Below are 27,280 nucleotides of genomic sequence, written 5' to 3'. Positions count from 1 at the left end.
AGATACTGAGGCGAGGTATTTCCTGACACAACCCTGAAGATGGAGGAAGAGTCTAGACTATTGAGGGAAGAACTGATTTGGGATTGCTGTGAGATAAGGCATATTGGATGACTGAGAAAACCCAGAGGCTTTTTGTATTTGTGTGCCAGTCTAAACCTGGGAACTTTCACAATGCAGTATCTGTTACCTTCACTCTTCTGTGATAAGCTGTTTCCCTAATAAGCATCACAACTTTTGCAATGAATATTAGACTTGTTGAGCAGTGGAATTAGGTACACCAGCATGGGGGACTATATCTTAGCAAAGGATCAGTTTTTTAAATACTGAATGTTACTGATAGGGACAGTTCCCCCTTGTGGAGTTAGCAGAAGTTAGATTTGGTCATCCCACAATGTCTTTTCTCCTTTTACAGTTGGATAATTTATCAACGGTGGAAGCCATATGGGCTAGAATTTTCCTTATGGACTATCTAATTTCTTAGATTTATACTATTGTGATTTTTTCTAATATATATATATATATAAACAAACTATTTTTTTCTATTTCTTGAGGGAGTACTCATGGCCTAGTGGTAAGTAATTGCAAGAACAATGTAATTGTAAGAACAGTGGACATTGTCTTTCTGTGTAATTTACAGCCTCTGAAAACTCACCAGAGGATTAGCTATGAGTCAGTGGTGTACAACAGCCACAGTAACATTTTTTCTTGTGTCAGTCATTTGGTAATTTTTTAAACAATCTAAGTATCTTAAAGCTTTTTCAAATTATTGTCTCTGTAAGGAATCTTTAAAATTTTTAGGGAGCTCTGGTGGCCTAGTGGTAAGAAACTGCACTGCAGTCCCAAAGACATGAGGTTTCAACCCACGAGCCAGCTTCTCTACAGGATGATAGGCAGTCTCCTGTGCAATATACTACCTCTGAAAACCTGCTGAAGGGGTAGCTGTGGCTCAGTTCTTACTTGGAACCTTTTAGGTGTTTTTAAAAATACCCTGTTCCTATGAAACTCTAGCATTGTATATATCTTTTTGTTTACTGTATTGTGTATCTGGTTATTGACGAATCTCACTCCCATCCCGATGCCACATTCCTCTTCATAGAATTCAGCTTCTCAAATGATTTTCTCAGCATACAGAACAAATAGGTATGGAGAGAGACACACTCTGACCCACTCCCTTCTTAATTTTAAACCATGCAGTGTTCCCCTGCTCTGTTCACACAGTAGACTCCTGGTTCAAGTATAGGTGAAAGTAAGGAGGGCTTGAGACTTGACACACTTGTTGCAAAGGATCAGGAATGCAGCCTTCACTTTGGATTGCATCTCAGTGTTAAGAAAACAAAGATTCTTACCACCAAACCAAAATGCAACGTCATGGTGGATGAAGAAGAGATGGAAACTGTCAACAGCTTCATCTTACTTTGATCCACAATTAACATCCTTGGTACTAGCAATCAGGAAATAAGACGATGCATGGCACTGGGAAAATCTGCAGTTAGAGATCTCTCCAAATTATTGAGGAGTAATTGGATGTCAGTTTGAGGACTAAGGTGTGTCTGATTCAGAGCATAGTCTTTTCGATCACTTACTATGCACCTGAGATCTGGATAATGAATAGGAATGACAGAAGAAGAATTGACACTTTTAAGCTGTGGTGCTGGAGAAGAGCACTGAACATCCCATGAATCGCCAAAAGAACAAATAAATATGTCTTGGAGAGGGTGCAGCCGAGAGTGTTCTTTGGAGGCAAGGATTGTGAGGCTTCTCCTCAAATACTTCAGGTATGTTGCTAGGAGGGGCTATTCCTTGGAGAAGGACATGACGTTGGGAAGGGTGGAGGGCCAGCAAGGAGAGGAAGACCCTCAATCAGGTGAATTGACACGGTGACTGGAGCAGTGGGCTCTAGTGTGTCAGGAAATGTGAGGATGGCTTAGGATAGAACAGGGTTCAGATCCTCTGTTTATAAGGTCGCTATTAGTTATACTTGACTTCACGGCACCTAAAACAACAACAACAACGTATATCTGTGTGTCTTACATGTTGTTGTTGTTAGATGCTGTTCAGTAGAGCATGACTCAGCAACCCTGTGAATAAAAGACCTGAACCTTATTCTGTCCTGCGCTAACCTCACATTTCCAGACACACAGACCATTGCTCCAGTCACTATGTCAATCCACTTGGTTGAGGGTCTTCTCCTTCGCCGACCCTTCACCCTTCCCAGTATCATGTCCTTCTTTAGGGAATAGTCCCCTCCTAGCAACATGCCTGAAGTATGTGAGGTGAAGCGTCATCATCCTTGCCTCCAAAGAGCACTCTGGCTGCACCCTCTCCAAGACATATTTATTTGTTCTTTTGGCACCACAACTCAAAGGCGTCAGTTCTTTTTCTTTCATGCTTATTCATTGTCCAGCTATCAGATGCATAGTAAGTAATTGGAAAGACCTGAGTCAGAAGGATCTTAGTCCTCAAACTAACATCATTACTCCTCAATAATTTGGAGAGATCCCTAACTGCAGATTTTTCCAGTGAAATGAGTCTCTTTATTTCCTGATTGCTGGTACCAAAGATGTTATTGTGGATCCAAGCAAGATGAAGCTCTTCATGGTTTTAGTCTCCTCTCCATCCATCATGATGCTGCCTATCAGTCCAGTGCTAAGAATCTTTATTTTCTAGGTATCAAGATGCAGTCCATACCAAATGCTGTGTTCCTTGATCTTCTGTAATAAGCACTTTAAGTCCTCCTATCTTTCAGAAATCAGTGTTAAGGTGACTACTACCTAAGTCAAATTCACCAGTTGATTTGCTGGAGAAAGATGAGCAATCCCCTTCCATATGATTTACAGTCTCTGAAAATCTTCTGTGAGTTGGTTCTAGCTGGATGGTAATGAGTTGAAGGGTTTTAGGAATTCTGTCAATTTCTGCCAGACCAGTCAGCCTGACTTTATTTTATGTTTTTGAGTTTTGTTCCATATCATCCCTACTCTGTATTGGATTTGGTGGCCCAGTAGTAAGGAGTGCTGCTGTGAACCCAAAGTCCCTCACTTTGAATGCATCAGCTGCTCCTTCCAAGGAATTTACAGCTTCTCTGAATACATTAGAGAGTCAGCTTAGAGATGATCCTGACTAAGAAGCACTTAACAACTTCTCTATAGGATCTACAACTATGGTCAGCAGTGGTAGCTGGGTACCATCTACTTCTTCTGGGCTCAGAGTTGATTCTGACTCATAACAACCCTGCATTTGTCCTTTGAACTAGTTTCAGTACATTTTTCATTTTCTTCCCTCTTTGTTCTGAGCCTGATGAAATTAATAGTTGCATGTTAGATGGCTGTTTGCAAGCCTTTTAGACTCCAGTCTCTACTCACCACAGGTAAGATGTAGAACATTGCTTTTATGGACTATGTTATGAACATTTCTATGATGTCCATCATGACTATGTTCTCAGGGTCCAAGAACCAAGAATGCATTCCCACAGGGTGTTGGATTATAGTTAAAAAAGTTTTCAAAGCATTGGTTCCTGTTTGCTCTACTATATTTATTGGTGGGTATATTTATAACATATACTAATGTAAGTATGGAAGTATCAAATGGTACATTTTTAATATTTGTGCTTTTAGGCATCAGTTATTCTTATTGATTTGATTTTAAATTAATCTACCACTTTAAAAAAATAATCATAGTTCACATTCTTTTATAATGGTTAGTTAGAGTTTCTTTTAAAAATTACTATAAATTCATAATGATTGAATAAAATAGGTTTAAACTTGTTCAGTGTCTATTACTATATTATCCTTGTTTAAGTATTATCACTCCTTTTAATGTCCTTATATATGCTTCTTTTTTTTTTTCCATTTGTGGTTAGTCAGAAAAGGAAATTTTGAAAGTTCAATCCTAAGATTTTTTAGACATGATCTTTGAAGTGTCTGATAGATTTCTTGATAAAAACAATGAGAAATATTCCAGCTCATCTTTTATATTTCATGCTGCAGACTTAGAATCAACTAATCAAACTTAGTTTCTTTTAATAGGAATTGTTGTTTAGGGATTACCTTCTTGTCACTAGGAATAATTTTTTTCCCTATTGCTTAAGTCAGGATTTAGATAGATAGATAGATAGATAGATAGATAGATAGATAGATAGATAGATGAATGTTGATCATAGAGGAAGGAAGTACATAGCAACGAAGCCAAGAGTAGGAGTTAAATCATCTATTTATTCATTCATCAGGTATTTACAGAGCATCTCTCTTTATGCACTAAGGATCCAACAGCAAGAAAAATAATCAGATCTCTTCATGGGATCTTACCGTCTAATTTGGGGTATTTGCTATGCCTTTTACTAGAGATCTTGGACGACACTTTACATTTGGGGTTTTCCTCATTTATACGATAATAATAAGGTTGTGGTATGTACTCTGTAATGTCTTCCGCTGGAAAATTTAATAATTCTATTGCTTGCATTTGTGCTTATTCAATCTTTATGGTGTTCTTACCTTTTCCTGCCCCATCTTTGTGCAGAGATGACAGAAGAAGAACAATTTGCTCTCGCACTCAGAATGAGTGAGCAGGAAGCCAGGGAAGTAAACAGCCAAGAGGAAGAAGAAGAGGAACTCTTGAGGAAAGCCATTGCTGAAAGCCTGAATGTAAATATGCTCTGTTGAAAAATTTGTGGGAATTGATCAACAATTTTACTTCTTGAGCATTTTAATGATATTAGTAAAGACTTAACAGTAGTAGTTAAAAAAATATTTCTAGCTAACAAGTATTTTCCATAATAATTTTAAAGTCAATGTTGATGAATTCATTTTGAATTGTACTAATTCTATGTGAAGCAGTTTTCTTCTACCTTGTAGATTTTTAGCTCATGACATAGATAAGTAGTATTTGGCAGCTTCTGAAAAGAGTTACTGAGTACCAAGAACCTGAAAGCAAGCAAGAAAAAGGTGCCTGTTTCTCCTCCCTCTTTTGTAGGGTGAACAAAGGGAGTGAGAATCAGTGATAGTTATGGAGAAAATGAAGGGGCAGTTTTATCAACTGAATATGTTCAATTAAAATGAATTTAGGTGTGAAGTTACTTGCCAGTGGCAGGTCCTAAACCTCCTCTTGTTCCATTCAACTGTCTGAATTAGGAGAGGATGTAACATAGTACTCTAGCAGAACACTTGGTACATTGTAAATACTCACTACACATTTGTGGAATTTATTTGAGTTGAACCGTATTTATTTTTTTGAGAATAGAAACTACGAGGCACAGTGGCTGCTGCTTTTTGTTCTTCTTGTATCTTTCATGTATTGATATTTCATTAATAAACCTGGTCTGGGGTGGGGTCACCTGTTTCAGAGTTGCCGGCCTCCTGATGTCTCTGCTACCAGCTCTCCACCTCTTGTCATTGGACCAACGCCACAGTCCCACCAAGAGAAAACTACAGACTCTGGAATCACTGAAGGCATGTCTCCCCGTTCTGACATCATCTACTCACAAGTAGTAAGACCATATCGTAGGGATTTTATGCTGAGAATTATTACACAGAAATGCCCCCAATCCCTCTGTGGTATGAAAGGCGTTAAATCAGAAAGTAATTGAGATCTTAAAGATACCCAACATATTTTAACTCCAGGGAAAAAACAACATTTGATTAAACCCATAGAAGAACCTTTCTTACCCTCATATAATCCTAGTGATAGTTTATCAAACCCTCTTAATAAAATCAGTTGTCCTTAGCCCTACTTTTTCTCAAATACTTACAGGCATATGGCAGCTGGCACCTCCATCACTGTTAAAAGGCTCACATATCAGTCAGGGAAACCAGGCTGAGGAAAGAGAGGAGCCTTGGGACCACATTGAACACACTGAAGAGGAGCCGGTCTTTGACAGCTCAGGAAGCGGGGACCAATCAAACCAGCCATTCTTTGAGAACAAGAACATTAAATGTTTTGACACATGCACTGGCCACTTGGCTGAGCACACACGGTGTGGGACGCTCCACGAAAGTACTGGAAGGGGCTGTGCTTTTCTCCAAACTTCCCAGTGTAGGGGTGATACATCTAGGCACTGTCTGCCTACTCCAGCAGATGCCAGCAGTTTCCAGGGCATTGGGGGTACTGTGCATTACTACTGGGGTATTCCATTCTGCCCTGCTGGAGTAGATCCTAACCAGTATACCAAAGTCATTCTCTGCCAACTGGAGGTTTATCAGAAGAGTCTTAAAATGGCTCAAAGGCACCTCCTTAAAAAGAAAGGATTTGGGGAACCAGTACTACCTAGGCCACCTCTGATCAAAAAGGAACGTGGTCGAGGAGGTCAGGGTAGTGAAAGAAGTGAAGGCATCTCAGAAGATATGGGAGATGAAGATAAAGAGGAAAGGCAGGAAGAGTCTAGGGCTTCTGTCTGGCTCTCAAAACCCAAGGATTTCCAAGAAAGCCCAATTAAAAGCTTCAAAGAGAAATTTTTGTTGGAGGAAGAACCAACAACCAGTCATGGTCAGGTAAGGGTCAGTGATACTGTAATGAAGGATGATTTATTCACAGACTAAACAAGAATCATTCTAGCTATGTACTCTTCTTTGGATTGTTCATCCCTGATTGTTAAATATATGCTTACTGTAGGAAAGTACAAAAGAGTATAAAGAAGGAAAACAATTAACTGTAACTCCATCACCAAGTGGAAGTCATCCTTATTTTGAGTATGCCTTTCAGATTTCAAATGTGAATGTTTTCTAATACAAATAAAAAGATATCGTACTTTTTGATTTTTAAACTAAATGAAAATGCTGTGGCATAAACTATGTTTTCTTTTCCTTACATGCTGGTTATCTTAGATATTTTCATAGTTATTATGTATACTTGACATTATTCTGTCATGTGAATGTATCATAATTTTTTTTAGTTTCTAAATATTAATTTTTTAAGTAGGTAATATGGTAATGTGGCTCACAATTTAAAAAATTAAAAATGAAAAGCTAGTTTGCATTGGAGGCAGTAGTGCCTCCTAATAAGGTATTTTATGTAGCATTAGTAAATGTATTCTTTTCTCCTGTCTTATTTTGCCCTAAGATAATACTATACACATGCTGTCATTTTCTTAATTTAATGTTTCTGTGAAATAATTCTATAATTACGTGAAAAACTCAAGTTTTTTGTCAGATATTTAATATATTGTGTATAGATAAGTCATAGTTAATTTTATCTAGTGCTCTCTTGATAAATACTTAGGTTCTTTCCAGTAGTTCATTATTAAAATAATGCTACAGTGACCTTCGACAGAGATTAGTTTACACACATAGGGGATATTTGTGGATGTTGTTTACATGCCATCGAGTTGATAGCAACCCTGTGAGGAACAAATCTGAACCTGGCCCTATCCTGTGCCGTCCTCATGATCTGTGGTATCTTAGGCCCATTGTTACAGTCACTTTATTATTAGTCTACTTGTTTAGGGTCTTTCACTCTTTTTCTGACCCTCTGCCTTTCACAGTATAATGTCTTTTTCCAGTAACTAGCCCCTTCTGCCAACATGCTCAAAATATTTGAGACAGAGGTTCACCATCCTTGCCTCCCAGGAAACACCCTGGCTGTACTTCCTCCAAGAAAGACATGGTTGTTCTTTTGGAAGTCCATGGGGTATTCATTGCTCTTGTCCAGCACCACAATTCAAAAGCATAGATATTCTTCTGTCCTCCTTCATTGTCCAGCTTGTAGATGCGTAGGAAGCAATTGAAAATACCAAGGCTTGGATCAGGTGCACCTTAATTCTTAAGCTGACATTGTTGCTTTCTCGAATTTTGATGACAGAGGATTTCCCAAATTCAACACCTCTTTTGACTTCTTGACTGCTTCTACCATGCTGTTGTTTATTGATCCAAGTAAGATGAAATTGTTAACAACTTCAGTTTCTTTTCCATCTATTGTGATGTTACTGATAGACCCATTGATGAGGATTTTTTTTTCTTGATTTTGAGATATAACCTGTATCAAAAGCTATAGAGATTCTACTATCATTTGATAGTCATTGATGACATTATGTTGTTTTTAGATGCCATCAAGTCACATACAACTCATAGTGACTCTGTGAACAACTGATCTGAATCCTGTCCTGTGCCATTCTCATCATTTCTGACATAGTTGATCTCATTGCTACAGTCACTTTGTCACTCTATCCATTGAGGATCTTGCTTTGTTTCACTGACCCTCTACCTTTACAAGCATATTTGTGGATAATTTCCTAGTAATGGAATTGCTTTATCAAAGGATTTTGAATTTGATTTGTTATTGCCAAATTACCATCCATAGAGGTTTTATAAGTTTACACTCCTACCTTGAATGTATGACTGACAGTTTCCCTATGCTACATTATACTTCTTGATGATTGCCAGTATAGAGATGAAATATGCTATCTTAGTGTAGTCTTCATGTGCTTTCTCTTAGCATGTGTCAAGAATGCTGGTGGTGCTATAGCTGTGACATTTGACTGCTAACTAAAAGGTCAAACCCACCATCTATTCATTGGGAGAAAGCCTTATAACCTTGGAAACCCTGTAAGGCAGTATTACTCAGTTCTACAGGCTAGTTGCTCTTGAGTTGGAACTGACTCATAGCTGACCCCCACAGTTGATATTTAGAGGCAGTAAATCACAGGAGAGGAGATTGCCCACCTTTCTCCTGTGGAGCAGCTGGTGGATTCGATCTTCATGCTTTTGGTGGATTCAGTTTGCATGCTTTTAGGATTGTAATACAGCTTCTTACCTCTAAGCCACCAGAGCTCCCTACAGCTAGTTATGGTTGGGAATTGACTTGTATAAAATTTTTCTTTATTTGAAATTAATTTTAGAGATGTTGTTGTTGTTGTTATGTGCCGTCGGGTCACGTGTGACTCTTAGCAACCCTATGCACAAGAGCCCTAAACTCTGCTCTATCCTGTGCCAAACTCACTATCTCCAACACACCTACTCCCATTACCCTACTCACTGAATCGATCCATCTCATTGAGGGTCTTCCTCTCTTTCACTGTTCCTCCACCTTCCCAAACATGATATTCCTCTCCAAGGACTGGTCCCTCCTTGCAACATGCCCAAAGTATGCAGATGAAACTTCAGAATCCCTGGCTCCAAGGAGAAGCCCGGTTTCACCCTCTCCAGGAAAAACCTGTTTGATCAAATCCACAGAAACCACAATTTGACCTTAAGTCTTTCCCACTTGAATTTTAAAACCGTCTCAGGAACAGGTTTGAAGCCTTGAACACCAGTGAACGAAGATCAAATGAGCTGTGGGAGGATATCAAGAATATCAGCCATGAAGAATGCAAGAGATCATTACAAAGGCAGAAGAGGAAGAAAAGACCAAGATGGAGGCAGATGAGACTCTGAATATTGTATTCGAGCGCCGAGAAGCCAATGCTCAAGGAGGAAATCAGGAAATTAAAGAGCTGAACAGAAAATTTCAAAGGGCAGCTTGGGATGACAAAGCAAGGTATTATAATGAAATGTGTAAAGAGCTGGAATCAGAAAATCAAAAGGGCCGAACTCACTCAGCATTTCTTAAGCTGAAGTATTTGAAAAACAAATTCAAGCCATGAGTGGCAATACTTAAGGATGCTTTGGGAAGAATGTTAAATGATCCAAAAAGCATTAAAAGAAAATGGAAGGAGTATGTTAGAGATAGACATAGACAGTGTTCAAGAATTAAAAACATTTTTTTAATCACTACTATTGGTCAAATTGTCTTTCAGAAAAGTTTTTCAAATTTGTATCATTTTGACTAGCAATGTATGAATCAGATTATCTGGTTTACTGCAGCCTTTTCAGTGTAGAATATCTTTTAAAACCAAAACAAACTGAATTTGTTAAACTGTATGGCTAAAGAACAGAAACCTTACAGCTATAGTTTTAAATCTTGATCTTTTGCTTTCAGGAACTGAGGATGGTAGAATTTTTTATTTGTTTTTTAATTTTTTTTTCTCTCCATTCACATTGTGTGAGGTACGTGGTAGAAATTTATATGCTTAGTTTGTTAAACATTTTCTCTTGGACATGACTACCTTTGAAACTTCTTGGTTGGTAAAAATAGCATGAGAATCCAGAAACAGGAACTTTGAAAAACATTAACCTTGTGGCAGGTGACTTAGTCTATGTGGTGAGAATAGAACTTTAAAATGAGATAAGGAGGATTTTTAGTACTACAGAGAAAAAGTGGAGTTTTTAAAAGAAGTGAACAGGGCTTCATGACTGGAAGATGGAGGGGAGGTAGTACATTGATGTGAATACTGCTTTTGGGGAAAAAAGTCTTTACTTTCTCAAAAATCCCAATTTCTGAATTTGTTATTCAGAAATGACTGCATTTTATGCACTTGTGCAGATTTTACTAACCAAACTTGAAGCTGATATGTATGCCAAATGCCAGTTTGAGTAGTCTCCTCTAATTAGGATTTATTGCCTTGAAAACCCAATAGAGTTAGAATCAGCTTGATGACAGTGGGTAAGTGAAGGCTTTTAAGAATATGAAAGGAGTTAATTCATATAAAGTGATTAGCATGGCACTAGGACATAATAATTGCATGGCTTTTATTTTTTTAAAGAACTACAGTAGGAACAGAGGATATACTTACCCCAAGATAAAAACCCACCATCCTTGCACTTCCTCCAAGACAGATCTTTTTGTTCTTTTGGCAGTCCATGGGATATTCAGTACTCTTCCAACACCATAGCTCAAAGGTGTCAGTTTTCTACAATAAGGTAGATAACCACTGAAAATCAAACCAATAACACCTACCACTATCCAATAAGCTCTGACTCATAGTGACCTAACCCACCATTGGATTTCCTTTATGGGAGGATTCTGCCCCTAAGCAGCAACTGGTGAATTTGAATTGCTGACCTTTCGGTTAACAGGTCAGTTCATTTTGTATTCTATATTATTAGGGCTCCTCCATTGTAGAGAGAAGTGTTTTATATATAATCTGTTGGTGCCTAGATTGCTTCTGACATCCAAGATTAGTCAGCTAGCCATTCCAAAAAGGTCATATGCTATTGAATGGACACTAGGTGTCAGTATCATTTTAAGTTTTTTGAACTGTCAGGCCTAAAACAATGTCATTGCCAATTCAAGCAAATTGTGGTCAAATGAAGTATTTATTGGTGTTATATTTTAGTACTTTTGACAGTTCAGGTCTCATTTTTCATAAGACTAGATTTCCAATTATTATAAAATACTATCTTTCCTTTTACTGAAGGTTCAACTAAGCAATTCCTGTTTTTAGTATATTTCATCATTTACCATAGTAGCAGATGTTTAACTTGTTTCGGTTATTTATAACATTTTGGAAGAGATTGTAAACTTCAGTCAACAGCTTTACCACAACTGGAAGAGACTCAGTAGTCCTAGCACTTTCTCAGTATGCCTATATGGAATAAATTGACATTTATACCAAATCTATCATTAATCAAATAACCTTTTTCTTCTTCTGTCCTTACTTGTTTTTCTTCATAATTGCCTTGCAGACCTGATACCATAACTATACTGACATACTGTAGCAAAAGGAATATTTATAATACCTCCTTTTTTGAGATGACCTTATGCTTTTTTTATGTAGTGTTAGCTAAGTGTTTCCACTGAAATTTGGAACTTTTTCTGTCTCTATATCAGAAATCTTGTAATTGTTTTCTGAAATTTTATCTTATCAAGTAGTATTGATACAGATTTTTCTTAAATTTATAAATTGTATTGCATATATTATCTTGCTTAATTCTTATAGTACCATTCTGTGAAGCAATAGTAATAAGTACCATTTTAAGATGAAGGAACAGATTCAGAGTCAGGTTACCCCAAATTACAAACTTAGTAGATAAGCTGAAATTGAAAGCCTAGACATCTGACTCCACAAGTCCTATATGCTCTATTTATTGGAACTTATGTAAAATGTTTTATTCTTACAGCTAATTGCTGAGTAGAATATTAAAAATGCTTTTAAAAAACATTTTAAAGAAGAGAAACCTACTCATATGTGCCTATATATTTAGGATGTTACTTTTTTATTTTTCAGTCTTCCCAAGGTCTGTTTGTCAAAGAAACTTCTGAAGAAGAAAACTCTGTACCTGCCTCTCAGAGGTGAGACTATATGTTGTTATGGATAGGAATTCTTCTCTAATGGTATAGAATATGGGAGATTAACTACCTGAGTAAGACAGTTTGCCAGGAGCTTTTAGCTCCTTTGTACACTCAGAAAATGAGGAATCATTATCTACCAGTTCTTAAATGTGCATCTCATAGAAGCTTAAAATATTAGGTCTAAAACAAATCTGAGAGGATTTTCCACTTACACTCTTTCTGTAAAGTGGTTACATTCAGATCCTCTCTTACTTAACTAATTATACTACCTTGCCAATTTGAGGACTGTCTTTTTGACCTAATGTTATTTTTCTTCATGTTCTTTCTGCGTGTGCTTATTTTCTTTGACTATCTAAACAATATACTCTTTTAAGTGTACTCTTAAGACTTAAATCATCTCAAAGCCTTGACATTATTTAGGCCACATCAAATCCATGTCACTTGCATGCTCAGTTGTACAACTTGCTTTTTTGTAGATGCCTTCCTTCCTTTATTGTTTTTTAAAGTAAAAATCTGTACCTTGCATATGACATAAATCTTTTCTAATGGAATAAATTATTCTGAAAAGGTGCTTTGAAAAATGTGTTTGTTAGCAAAACATGTCAATTGGTGGCTCTTTCTTTTTTTCCCCTTCTTTTCCCCTTCTTTTTTTGGGTACCATTGAGTTGAATTTGACTGTCACAGGAGGAGATTGCTGCTCCTTCTCCAGCAGAGGATCTGGTGGATTCGAACTACACACCCCCTGGATTGCAGTGCAGCTTCTTTGCCACTAGGCCACCAGAGCTCCCTGTGGTATCTCTTCTATCGTCACTGTCTTCAACATAGTTTAAACTTTTTCCTTCATCACCATTGGCTCTTGTTCATATGGTACTTTTGAAATACTTCAGTGTCAGTTCTTTTTGGCACAGTGATTCTGTACATTCCTTCTATCTTTTGCTACTTCCTGGATCAATCAAGATTTTGTCCATAGCATCTCTCAATGTTGCAACTCAAGGCTGGAAATTGTTTTTTAATTCTTTCAGTTTGAGAAATGCTGAGCAAGTTCTTCCCTCTTTATTCTCTGACTTTAGCTCTTTGCATATTGTTATAATATTTGGTTTTGTCTTCTCTAGCTGCCCGTTGAAATCTTCTTTTTACCTCTTTGGCATCTCTTCTCTTTGTCTTGGCTTCATGATGCTCTAATGCAATTTTCATTGTTTCTTTTGACATCCATTTTAGTTTTTTTTCTTTGTAATAACCTTTTGCTCTCTTCACATATGATATCCTTGATTTCATCCCATGATCTCTTCTGATTATTAGTGATCAATGCAATGCCTGTCCTGAAGATGAGTTTTGAATTTAGTTGGGATAGACTCAAGGTTATATTTTGGTTCTTGTGGATTTGTTTTAATCTTGTTCAGTATCAGTTTGAACTTGTTCAGTTTGAAATTGCACTTGACTCAATGGAACCTAACAAGAATAAGATACATACTTTGCATTCTTTAGCTCTTTTAATTCTCATACTATTGCTTTAGTATTGTTATTGTTAGGTGCTATTGAATTGATTATGATACATAGCAACCCTATAAACAACAGATCTGAACCCTGTCCTATCCTCTGCCATCTTCATCATCTCTGACATGCTTGAACCCATTGCTGCAGTTTCTGCATCAGTTCATTTCATTGAGAATCTTCCTCTTTCGCAGACTCCTCACCTTTCCAAGTAAAATGTCCCTCTCCAAGGAAAAGCCTCTCCTAGCAAGATGACCTAGTGGTAAGAAGCCGTGCTGCAGTCCCAAAGGCACTCAGTTTGAATCCACCAACTGCTCTGTAGGAGAAGGATGGGCAGTCTCCTCCTGTGCAATTAACTTCCTCTGAAAGCCTGAACTGATGGCATACAACAGCAGCAGTATATTAAAAATATGTGAGACAGTTCTTTGTCATTTTTGCCACCAAGGAACATTCTGGCTACACTTTTCCCAAATCATATCTGTTTGTTCTTTTGACAATCCATGGGATGTTTCAGTACTCTTTTCCAGTACCACAGCTCAATAGCATCAATTCTTCTGTCATCCTTATTCATTGTGCAACTCTCAGATGCATAGCAGTTGATAAAAAAGACTATGGGCCGAATCAGGTGCACTTGAATGGCAGAATAGGGAAGTCTGTTCCCTTCCAGAAACCACATCTTAGCCTGGCCCAGCCTGGCCCGCCTCTTCCCTTTGAGCTTAAGGGATCCCACATGGTGTAGCTAGACAGCAGTGTTTCACCCGTTGTACCTGTGATATTGGTGTTCCTGGTGCTGGACAGCAGGGTTTGCAGCTGGGTGGTCCCGATGTGGCAGGGGCAGTGATCTAGTGCTCTAGGCAGGATTGTGGTTTGGGCCACATTGAAACTGCAGCTCCTCAACCTGGCAGGCTATGGTTCTGTTGCCGGCCAGCGTATCAGTGCACCTGGGCTGAGCTGCAGCTTTTACCAGATACCAGGGAAGAGGTGGCTGGAAGACGCTCTCAGGCTGGCCATGCCACACATCTTGCAGCAGAGCAATGGTAAGGTCTCAAACACGTCTTGTGAGTGCCTCTTGTTCAACTTTTAATCTAATGATATCGTAACTTTCTCACCACTAGTTGCATTACTTCCTCAGTTACCTGTTTTCCCCCTCTCATTTTCAGTTACTCTTGCTGTTTGATGAGGTTACCTTCTCAAGTTTTCTCACTTTAATAATGGATAGTAGTTAGTTGGTTACAAATTGTACTATTTACTGAATTCCGGTGTTTTCCCATCTTATCTTATAGTTGACCTTGTTGACCTTTAGGAATTTCTTAAAAATGTAATTTTATATTGAGTGACTGTCATCTTCCATATAAAAGTGAGGCACAGTTACTATCTGGTATAATTTAGATAATGGTTTTAGGTTTAGTTAATAGGATTTGGTATTTCTTCCTAAGCTAAAGAATATGACTTTGGTTTGATTTTCCTACTGTCAACAGAATTTTGGAAGTGACTTCAACTAGAATAGTTCTGCTTCTTGCAGACCTCTCTGCTTTATTTTGATGAACTCTACAGAGCAGATGTCCATTTTATAGTAAATGATTATGTCCTCTGACACCAAGAGGTAATTGGAATCACAGGTAATGCAGTTCAATTTCAAATTGACTAGCTCATTTTATAATTGTCAGCTAATTGTTTTGTGATGAACTTTTTGAATAGATCTCTAATGTTACATACAGAATAAAAACCTCTCGTTTGGGTTTATAATCCATTGAGGTGTTTTCTTTAGAGAGAAAATCACTTGTGGTTTCCTATCAGGACTTAGTTATTTTTCATAAATCATTAACAGCTACTTGCTTTTCTCTGTGGCTGTAGGTCAATGTGAGGATTTTTGTTTTTAAATGTTCTCTTGCACACTTGATCAAATTAATTGTAAAGCTCTATGAAGCATAAGGGGGCTAATGGAAATGCTTAGGTCTCATAGCCGTGTACTTCTGTGTCAAACAGGGATTGCTCTCTGAGCAAAGCAGGGAAACCAGAGATCAGATGAGAGAAGCCATTCATTATGAAATTTAGAGATTTAGCTTGTGTGGGCAAATTTTTACAATAGGGGAGCTTGAAATTTTGTTGCTTAGAAAGCTACATCTTTAGATAAAGAGAAAATTTAACTGTAAAATGGGTGGGGGGAAAGCTGATGTGTTGTCAGAAGAAATCTCCATGTTCTCTCTTATGAGTTTACAAATTTTAAGTCTTCAGAAGGCTGAGCTTGAGGCCATAATACATTTTTGAGATCCTTATAATGGATTGAAGGTTTTGTCTTCTGTGATATTCACAGATAATCCTTACCCTTCAACCTTCCTTTGTGAAGACTCAAAAAAAGGGATCTTTTCATTCAGAGATTTCAATGGGACTGAAATTGTAAGCATGTTTATTTTCCCTAATTTCTGGCCTAGAGTTTTCACTACTGATTCCTTGCTTCCCTGTTGTGCTTTTGTGGTTTTTGACAGCAGGTATCAGATTACCTGTAGCTTTGTGAATGACTCACCATTACTTTTCAGCCCTGTGTTCTGATTTCTTTTACTAGGAATTCACTTGGAATTTTTTTTCCCCCCTTCAGCATTGCTACTTTGACTAGTAAGAGAAGCTCAGTCGTTATGCCAGAGAGTTCTGCAGAAGAAATCACTGTTTGCCCTGGTAAGCACTTCACTGTGATTTTACTAATAGCCAGCTATATATTTCTCTATACCTATTATAGGAGCTCTGATGGCCTAGTGGATAAGAAGTTGTGCTGCCAACCCAGAGAAAGATGGTTTGGATCCACCAACTACTTCTCAGGAGAAAGATGAACAGTCTCCTTCCATGTGATTTATAACCTCCGAAAACTTTCTGTGAAGGATCACCTATGAATTGGTTCCAACTCAATGGCACATAACAACTAGTGCCCTAGTCTATAGGGAGTTATATTTGTAACTCAAAGATGAGGCCATTCTGGTGGTTTGAATTTACCCACTGCTCTGCAGAAGATGGGCAGTCTCTTCCAATGTGATTTGCAGCTTGAGAAAACCTACTGGGTCTGCTCTGAGTCAGTTCCAACTCCATGGCATTGAGTTGAGTTGATAACTATTAATTTTCCAGACAACTTTGAGGTTTATATGTGTCTGCATTGTTTATTCATAAATACTACACACTTATTAATACATACCTATGTGCACACACACATACACATTTTTTTTAAATGAGCTCTCAATTTGATTTTTGTTTTGGAATAAACATAATACTTCTGTTTGGTTATCAGAAATGATAGGGAAGTTTCTAGAATATCACTTATTAACATCATTTTCCAATCTGAGATAACTTGATGTTTTAGTTTCTTAGTCTAGGATAGAGCAGAGTTTGGATCTGTCGTACACAGGGTCACTCTAAGTCACAGGTAATTAGATGGTACATAACAACAACATCCTCAAATCTACTTGTTTTTTAGGCAGATTTTTTTGCAAACCTTAGTTTGATTTTTTTTTATTTTTTTCATTTTTATTTTATATTGGTTTGCTTAAAAAGTTTGTATACATTGTGTTTCACACTATTCTTCATTCACATTGTATTTCATACAATCATTCCCATTTATTATGTTTTATAAAATTAATCACCATATATGATGCTTGCCAGAACCCTGTCTTTCCAGATTCCCACTGGATCTTTCCCATTTTCTTTATCCCGTCTTCCCTCCACTTATCAGATTGTGCGACCCTCTGATTTCCCTTCTGCCCGTCAATGCTTTGCTCCTACCCTCCTCTTTCCTCCTCTTGGATCCACATACACATTTTATTAGTTATCTTTCTATTTCTACAATAATGGTCTTATACAATATTTGTCCTTATGAGACTGTGTTACTTCACTTAATCATTTTTGAAACTGTTGCCCCAGTGTGCTGCATAGTATTCAATCATGTGAAAGTACCACAATTTCTCAGTCCATTTTATTGTGATTGGAGATTGTAGAGATGAAAAGACATGTATACTTTGCTTTGTGCACAAGAAATGATCATACAGAAGTTGCCCTTGGATACATTTAGATATATAAAATAGTTTACTTGGAAGGTTTTTTTCCTAGTCAATGGTTGTTGTGTGCCATCAGGTTGGAACTAACACATAGCTGGCCTTCCAGTGAGTTTTTGGAGGTAGTTAATCACACAGGAAGAGATTGTGCATCCTGCTCCTGTGGAACAGCTGGTGGTAGATATATAAAATAGTTCTGAAGAAACTAAGATGCAAATTAAGATAATTCTCAAGTTGAAGTGCATAATATGAAGGATTGTTTTATGATATAAGCCACTAATCTCTAAGGAATTTGTTTTCATTTATATTTTTTAATTTACTTTCCTCAAATGGGTCCCTTTATATTTTTCAGTGATTGTGCAGTTGAGAGAATTTCTATTAATGTTTAAATTCTTTAGATAGCAAATTTTACTGTAGTCATTCTGTGCTATCTGTAACTCATAGCTAACCTTCCAGAGGCTGTAAATAACACTTGAGGAGATTGCCCAACTTCTTTATCTCATGGAGCAACTGGTAGATTTGAACCACAGGCCTTTGTGTTGGTTCTACTCCTTACTTCCTAGGCATCTACAAGTCATTATTATGATATACTTTCCCTCAGGTCTGATATAGCCTGTGAGAGTCATAGAGAATTACATTTCTCTTATTTTGGTTTCTTTTTAAAAGTTTTTCTTCAAGAGACACATTTAATTTTCATGTAATGTAGGGAAGTTCTGTCTTTTAACATTTTATAGCATGTTCAAGATTTCTATTTCTATTTTAACTATGTTGATTTTTATTGTAAGTGGTTTCCTAATTCATTTCAAATGTATTTGGATTACTGCCTAATGATATCACTAAGAGATTCTACTTGTCAGGAGCTCTCAAAACTGCTGTGCTGTATTTGAAAAGAAAGCCTTCCCCTTCTCTGTCTGGGACTGTTCACTCACACGTCCTGCTGGGAAGTAACTTAGTTTATCTCTTTTGGACGATTGCATGTGATGTCATTATGTGATCTTACAGGAAGAACTTGCAAATACAGTGATCCTGAAAGCCCTAGTTAATGAAAGGAAAAAAGCAAGCCCTTCATGACTGTGGTTCTATAACTTTTATGATCATGACTTACTGTCGTTAGCCTGGTAATTAAGTCCCACTGTTTGCTGACATAAACTACATCTAAAAGAATTTGCAAAAGGTTTCTTTAACATTAGTGTTCCTGTGCTAAGAAAGTGTAACTTCTTGGAGCCAACACTTTAGCGTTTTTTAGGTATACATTTTAGGAACTGTGTATCTAAATTGTCTATAGAGATTTTGTTTTAAGTGGTTAAAACAGAAATTGAATATAATATTGCCTGTTATGTATGTTACCATGTTTCTTTTGTCTCATATTTCATACATTTCTAGGGTTCTGATACTCAAAGTTGTACCATTTTTAAATTGTTGTTCACTTTACTTAGGAAGCAGGATTACATATGGCCTTATGCCAACACTGTGTATGCTGCTAGCATTGGTTATTTTTCTAGCTTGAAAGAAATGAAGACAAGGTGCTCTTTAAAGGCAAAGATGTTGAGATGTTGTCTCAAATACTTTTGGCATGGTATCAGGTGTGGCCAGTCCTTGGAAAAGCACATCATGCTTAGAATGTTGAGGAGGGTCAGCAAAGGAGAGGAAGACTCTGAAGGGGATGGATTGACAGTATTTACAACAGTGGACTGAAGCACAGTGGAGATTGCTAATATAACATAGGATCAGACAGACTTTCAGTCTGCTGTACATAAGGTTACTATGAGTCAGAGTTAACTTGATAGCACCTAACAATAGTGGTTAAAGTACACATCTGTTAACTGAAAGGCTGGTTGTTTGAACCCATCAGCTGATGGTAAGAGAAATATGTGGCACCCTCATTCCAGAAAGATTTACAGTGTTAGACCCCTCTGACTCAGTTTTGCTCTGTACTGCAGGGTCACAATAAGATGGAATTAACTTGATATACAGTAGATTTAGTTTTGGTAATGTGCTCATAGGTTGTCTTTATAGTTGAGCATTTTGGCCATCCAACACTCACTCACCCACTTCCTCATTCCGTTACTCATTGCCTTTGAGTAAAAACTAACTTAATCTGACAGTCCAATGGGTTTTCTGAGGCTGTAAATTGCATGAGAAGAGCTTGTCCATCTTTCTACTGTGAAGTAGCTGGGGAATTTGAATCACTCATCTTTGTGTTGGCAGTGCAGTTCCCTACCACTAGGCCCCCAAAGCTCCATCCATAGAAAACAGTTTTAATATTTAAAAAAATTTTTTTAATTGCAGTAATCAAAGCAATGAACAGTTCTTGTTTAAACTGAATGACTCTTTTTGATAGTCTCTCTTAAGAAAACTCGACAAAGAAAATTTAGAGTTATATACATTATAAGTTTTTCTAACAAGGTGATGAACTATCAATGTATGTATCTAGTTTTAAAAATAATTATAATGTATTGGAATACAGTTAATATTGGAAAATATTTGATTTTTTTTTATTTAGAAGATTGCTCAGTATCTGTAGGTACTTAATTTCCCTAACTTCCATTATTTTATTTGTGAAGTTCAAAAGTATGTGTTAGAGGTACAGTAAGTTCATTGCCAACTGACTGAACTTACTGGATTTATGTTTGAGATATATTATTCCAGATATATTGCCCTTCTTTGAAATGCAGCTTCTGGTTTTTCACTTTATTATGTTATAGTGACTTCCTCTATTCTATAGGCTAGGAGCAAGCAAACTTCCATAAAGGAGCAAATAATAAATATTTTAAGCTTTGTAGGTTATAAAGTCTCTGTTGGCAATAACTCTATTATAAGTAGTATAAAAGTAGCCACAAACAATGTATAATGAATGAGCCTGGTGGTGTTCCATTAAAACTTTATTTATGGTTGGGGAAAGAAACAAAACAAAACCTTATTTACAAAACTGGCAACTGACTAAATTTGGCCCATGAGCTACAGTTTGAATACTCCTAGACAGTGTATCTTATGTTTTCATGTTGTCAGTAGCTAGTATAGTATATGAACTTGTTATTTTGTAATTGTTGAATTGATGTTGAATGAATAGATTCTGCCTAAAGAATATTTTAAAGAAGGGCACATTTTATCTAGAATGTATTTTCTATTTTTGCTCTTAATTTCTCTAATCACCTCAGTACTAACATTAATGGGGCTTTACTTTCTGTTAAAAGAAATACATTAAAATGCTGGAACTAACCCATTCTTGTAGAGTTTATTGTGATATCAACTCTATAGGAGAAAAATGAATAACCTCCTAGGATTCTTAAAGGTTTTTAGAGAAGCAGACTGCTACACTTTTCTCTCATAGATTGACTGATGGGCTCAAACTGTTAACATTTCAGTTATTTACTAAGCTCTTAATAATTGCAGCACCAACCCTTCTAAGCCAAAATGATGATGGAAATAAACCAAATGAATCAACTGGTGAATGGATAAAGAAATTGTGGTATGTCCATACAATGGAATACTACTCTACAATACAAAGGAAGAACCTCTGCACTAGTACATGGAAACAACATAGATGTGTTTCAGAGGCACTGTGTTAAATGAAAGCAAAACAGAATATATATGATTCCATTTATAACATTCTAGAAATAACAAAACTCGAGGGTTGCAAGACTTTTTAAAGCAAGAGGTCATGTGAGAGGTAATAGGCTGCGAATGGATATGAGAGAACTTTCTAGGAATGCTGGAAGTGGTTTTTACATACATTATGATACTTGTTATATTATTTTTTATGTTTAAATTTTTAAATGATTATTAATTTTAGTGAAAATTTACAGAGATTTTGGATTTCCATTCATTCCCTGTTGTACTTTTCTCCCTGCCACCCCCACCCTCGCCCCAGTACACTCTTCTCTTTGAAAAGTAAAAGAAAACTTCTTTCGTTGTTTTACAATCCTTTCCAGGCCCATTCCACTATGCAGACTTCGTTCTGGACTCCTGTCATGGCAATAATACCTAATTACATATCCCTTTTAAACAGTTTTCTCCCTCATCTGTTTCAATGCAGTATACATTATTTATCCCATCTTTTTCAGTCTCCACCCAACCCTGAGGTCAGTCCTGTTTTACAACAGTGGAACTATGCAGTATTTGCCCATTTGCGACTGAGATATTTCACTCAGCTTAATGTCTTCCAGGGTTACCCATTTTGAATAATATTGCATGAGTGCCTTGTTTTTCAATGCAGTGTAGTATTCCATTGTGTGAATATACCACAGCTTCTCTATCTGTTCGTTTGTTGATGGGCACTTAGATTGTTTCCAACTCCTTGTTAATGTGAACAAAGCTGTGATAAACATGGGTGTGCATATATCTGCTTGGGTGGCAGTTATGGTCTCTTTGGGATATATTCCCAATAGTGGAATTGTTGGGTCAAATGGTATCTCTATTTGCAACTTTTTGAGAAAGCACCACACCACCTTCCACAGTGGTTGTACCATTTTACACTCCCACCAACAGTGAATAAGGGTTCCAGTTTCTCCACAACCTCGCCAGCATTTGTTGCTTGCTGTTCTGTTAAATTTTGCTATTCTGACTGGGGTGAGATGATATCTCATAGTTGTTTTGATTTGCATCTCTCTTAAAGCTAGGGATTTTGAACATTTCTTCATGTACTCATTGGTCATCTGAACGTAGTCTTTGGTGAGTGTTCATATCCTGTGCCCATTGGATTGTTTACCTTTATCTTGTTGTGCTGCTCAAGTATTTTCTAAATTCTAGATATAAGTCCCATATCTATTATGTCATTACCAAATACTTTTTTCCCCAGTCTGTGGCTTTCCTTTTTACCCTGTTGGAGAAGTTTTTGGATGTGCATAGGGATTTGATTCTTAGAAGGTCCCATTCATCTATTTTCTCTTCTCCTGGTTGTAGATTTTTCAGGATGCTTGGAAGACTGTTTATGTTGTGAATTAGGACTTTTAGAGTTCTTCCAAGCTTTTCTTTAATGAAGTTTATAGTCCTTGGTTTTAGTCCTAGGTCCATGATCCACCTAGAGTTGGTTTTTTGTGTATGGAGTGAGGTGTGGATCTTGCTTGAGTCTTCTGAAGATAGTTTTCCAGTTTTGCCAACACTATTTGTTAAAAAGGCTGTCATTTCCCCACTTAACTGATTTCATCTCCTTGTCAAAAATCAGTTGACCGTACTTAGATGGGCTGATTTCCGAGTTCTCAATTCTATTCCATTGATCTATGTGTCTGTCATTGTACCAGTATCATGCTGTCTTAACCACCATGGCAGTGTAGTAGGATTAAAAATCAGGGAGTGAGATGCTTCCTACCTTTTTTCTATTTTTAAGGAGTGCTTTGCTTATTTGGGGCTTCTTTCCATTCCAGATGAAACTGGAGATTGCCTTTTTCCATTTCATTGAAGAATAGGATTGGTATTTGTATTGGGATTGCATTGAACGTGTAAATTACCTTTGGTAGTATTTCCATTTTCACAATTGAGTCTTCGTATCCATGAGCAAGGGATATTCTTCCACTTCTCCAGGTCTCTTTTTGTTTCTTGCAGTAATGTTTTGTAATTTTCTTTGTGCTTCTGGTTAGATTTACTCCCAAGTATTTAATCTTGTGATTGGCTATTGTGAAGGGTCTTGTTTTTCTTAGCTCCCACTCTGTATTCTCTTTGTCACTGTAGAGAAATCCAACTGATTTTTGTATGTTGATCTTGTATCCTGCTACTTTGCTGAATTGGTCCACTGTGTCCAATAGCTTTCTTGCTGAGTGTTTAGGGTTTTTTAAGTATACTATCATACATTTCTCAAAACTCATGAACTGTATAATACAATATAGTGATTCCTATTATAGGTAGATTTTGCCTCATTAAATCTTTTACTGGGGAAGAAGTTTTAGAAGAAAAACTAGATCTATATTGCTACTACAATAGTATTATCATGCATTACATTTTAGAGCCATTAGGGTTTTTAACTGTGAAACCACTGGATGAAAAAATAAATGAGATTTATTTTTTTAAGATAAAATACCATACAGAACTTTTTTCGGTTAATTACAGAGACACAGCTAAGTTCCTCTGAAACTCCTGAACTTGAAAGAGAAGTTTCCCCACCTGGCAGAGAAGCCTTGGATGAAATCAGAGAAATAATGGCAGATCAGGAGGTAAATATCCCTTCTGTGATTCCCCCCCTTCTTCCTCCCCTCCCTTCAACAGTGTTTCCTTTCTACTGGTATTTCTTTCTGGTATAATATTGACCTTGACTGAAAGGATTAAAGAGGCAGAGGATTATAGCATTTGGAGCACTTATCTCAGGAAAAGTTAGTAAAGATAAGTTCAGTGCTGTTTCTAACAGTAATGGCAGTTACTATTTCTTAAGTGCTTTTATTCTATTATTTTCATTACAATGGAAAATTGGGACTTCTGTTTAAGTAATTTTCTTAAATTTACATTGTTAATAATTGTAGAATTAGACTGTGACTACACATTTATCTCTGAAGACTGGAGTATTTTCTTTATGTACCACTAAGTAATAGGCACAATCTTGGGAAAAGCTACTATTTTTGTGTTATGATATAACATTTATCCCTAATTTCTTGACATGATTGAAAAATCAATAAAGACAACTGGATGATAATATGCAAATTTTCTCTTTGTATTATCGTTATACCTGTTGTCACATATCTGGCATCCACCAAAAAGCTGATAGAAGTTCATACTTCTGGTTAAGATTTACAGTGTGTATTTTTTATGTTGGCTCTGACAAAACAAATGACTCAGAATTATTTTGTTACATCTCAAAAATCTGTTATCCTGGGGAGAGGGAAAGGGGAATCTGTTTTTGTGAAAGGCCGCTTATGATTAACCAGTCTTTATGTACTGTTTTATCCTGAGCACATTATAAAGGCTTAATTCTCTCTGTTCGTTTTTTTTTTAAAATATATTCAAGCTTTTTGAAAACCGTTTGTACCATAGAGATTAGATCCCCTCCCTAGTCTCTTCTCTATAGGGAACTAGGTGGAAATTTTACTTTTATGAGTCATGCACACAGCTTAGTTTCTTGGAACCTAATCTGTTTCATGGCAGACCAAGATTGACTGATGCTAGTGGTGGTAGGAAGATGTAATACTCCTGCAACAGAGTAACTGAGGACAGATCTCACTAGATAACGTCAAGATAGCTTTTGAATCTTTTTCTGAGTGTGATCAGAATCTTCCAAATGGGGATAGGAGAACAGAATATTAACATACTCGTCTTGACAGGTAGAAAACCCCCTATAAACTTAATCAAGACTTATCTATCCATGACTGCAAAAGAGCATGGGCCCTGTTTTAGAGTTGATGGTGTATATGTCCACATTACTACATATCAGTTGGTGGAATTTTGTAGCCATTCTCATATTGATTGACTTTTTTCTTTCTTCATTGTAGCTAATGTTGTTGTTAGATGCCTTCAAATTGAATACAACTCTTAATGACCCTGTTGTTGTTAAGTGCCTTGGAGTTGTAAATGACTCATAGTGACCCTGTGAAACAAAGACCTAAACAATTGTATAACTTTCATTCTTTCTCCAAGTTCATAGGGTTTCCGGAGGGAAGCTATTTCGGAAGTGGATGCCACTCCTGCTTCCAAGCTTGTTTTAATTGGGGAGCTCCACCAAACACTGTCCACCATGGGTAACGATTATTGCATTTGACTCGCTGGTGTCACAGTGTTCAGCATCACAGCAACCATGAGTTACCTCTGTACAGCAAATGGGCAGACCAGGGCTATACCACTTAGAAGAATGTTTGACCAAAAACAATTAAAACTAGGCCCGAGGGCCCAACTGAATTTAAGAACCAAAGCATGGTTCAAACTCCATGAGCTCCATCATTCCACATTCCTCCATAACCAAGGATTCTCATTGGCTCTCCCTACCCAAAAACGCCCATCTGGGAACATTCCGTTGCTTCCCCAAACTCCTCCTATTCTGATGCCACATGTTTCTTCATACAGTCTAGTTTCTTGAATGATTTGTTCAGCATAGAGACTGAGTATACTTGAGGTACGGATACAGTCTTAATGCACATCTTCTTTTATTTTAATTCATTGTATATTCCCTTGCTTTGTTTGGGTAATAGCTTTTTTATTTAGATATTGGTTTCATATTGTTGTTAATTGCTGTTGAGTCATGCACGACTCATAGCAATTCAGTGAACAGAAGACCTGAAGCCTTTCATTACTATCATTTTTCCAAGTTCATAGAGTTTCCAACAGCATGTGGTGTAGGAAGCAGATGCCACTCCTGCTTCCCAACCTGTCTTAAAACTGGGAGCTCCACCAAACACTGTCTACCATGGGCAGCCATTATGGCATTTGAGAACCCAATGGTAAGAGGTTCGGCATCACAGCAAACCCAAATTACCTCAGCACAGCAAATTGACAAAATAGTGCTATATGACTTAGAAGAATGTTCCTCCAAAGTATAGTAGCAAAGGATTAAATGATAATCCTGCAGACCCGACTTATTAAATATAAGGGCTCTATGAACTTGGAGAAACGATAATAGTTATAGAAAGGCTTCAGGTCTTTTGTTCATAGGAGGTCGCTATGTCATACTCAACTCGGCAATCAGCAACAATAAAAACAACAAAAGTTTCTTCCAAACATCTGTAGAAAAGCTGTCATTTCTGGGCAAATGGAATGCAATACATAAGGGGCTGATTGTTGTTATGTGTCATTGAGTTGCTTGCGACTCATAGCGACACTATGCAAAAGAGCCCTTAACCTTCTTAGCGGCCCTAGGAACAAGAGATATAAACCCTTTTATTGTACATTGCTATTCCTTTCACTCCCCTTCTCTGATAGATACTAGAGTGTTTAAGTCATTATATAATCACTTTTTATTTTTAAGTTCCTTATTTGAAAGATGGAGTTAAGTATATTTAGATAATACCACAAAGAAAGACCCATCAAAATGCATCAGAAGATAAAACAACTATGAGATATGATCTCACCCCAGCAGCAATAGCAAAGTTCAACAGGGCAGCAAGCAATAAATGCTGGTGAGGTTGTGTAGAGATTGGAACTCTTATTTACTGCTAGTGGGAATGTAAAATGGTGCAGCCACTATGGATGGTGGTCTGGTGCTTTCTTTACAAGTTTTTCAAATAGAAATACCATTTGGCCCAGCATTTCCATTCCTGGGAATATACGCTAGAGAAACCAGAGTCAGGACTCAAACATGTATGCAATACCCCATATTTGTTGCTGCGTTATTCATATTCACAATAGCAAAGAGAAGGAAGCAACCTTAAGTGCCCATTAACAGATTAATGGATAGAAGAACTATGGTACATTCACACATTGAAAATCATTGAACTCAAAACAGCACAACAATGCACACCCATGTTTATTGTGGCTTTGTTCGCAATAGCAAAGAGCTGGAAACAACTGAAGTGCCCATCAACAAGCGAATGGATAGAGAAGCTCTGGTATAGTCAGTCACACAATGGAATACTATGCAGCATTGAAAAACAAGGAACTCATGCAAAATGGATGACCCTGGAGGACATTATGCTGAGTAAAATATCTCAGTCACAAAAGGACAAATATTGCCTAGGGCAACTGTTGTAAAACGGAACTGACATTGGGATTGAGGGAAGGCAGCGGAGGAGGGGAGGAATGATGTATACTGC

General features: G+C 37.1%; 1 protein-coding gene across 1 annotated transcript in view; it reads left to right on the top strand.

Annotated features, from left to right (window-relative positions):
- The window catches only part of UIMC1 (ubiquitin interaction motif containing 1), a 156,146-nt gene that overhangs the window by 43,285 nt on the left and 85,581 nt on the right, over window positions 1–27,280 (top strand). The window contains exons 3-8 of the mRNA XM_006884436.1: window positions 4,513–4,637; window positions 5,336–5,441; window positions 5,743–6,479; window positions 12,029–12,093; window positions 16,181–16,257; window positions 23,661–23,764. Of these exons, the coding sequence (XP_006884498.1) occupies window positions 4,513–4,637; window positions 5,336–5,441; window positions 5,743–6,479; window positions 12,029–12,093; window positions 16,181–16,257; window positions 23,661–23,764 (1,214 nt within the window). The remainder of the gene's footprint in view (window positions 1–4,512; window positions 4,638–5,335; window positions 5,442–5,742; window positions 6,480–12,028; window positions 12,094–16,180; window positions 16,258–23,660; window positions 23,765–27,280) is intronic.

Source organism: Elephantulus edwardii, unplaced genomic scaffold (genome assembly GCF_000299155.1).
Source record: "Elephantulus edwardii isolate Elephantulus edwardi_28Jun2011 unplaced genomic scaffold, EleEdw1.0 scaffold00033, whole genome shotgun sequence".
Classification (NCBI taxonomy): domain Eukaryota; kingdom Metazoa; phylum Chordata; class Mammalia; order Macroscelidea; family Macroscelididae; genus Elephantulus; species Elephantulus edwardii.
The sequence above is the reverse complement of the archived record's forward strand: the minus strand, read 5'-3'. Positions and strand labels throughout refer to the sequence as shown.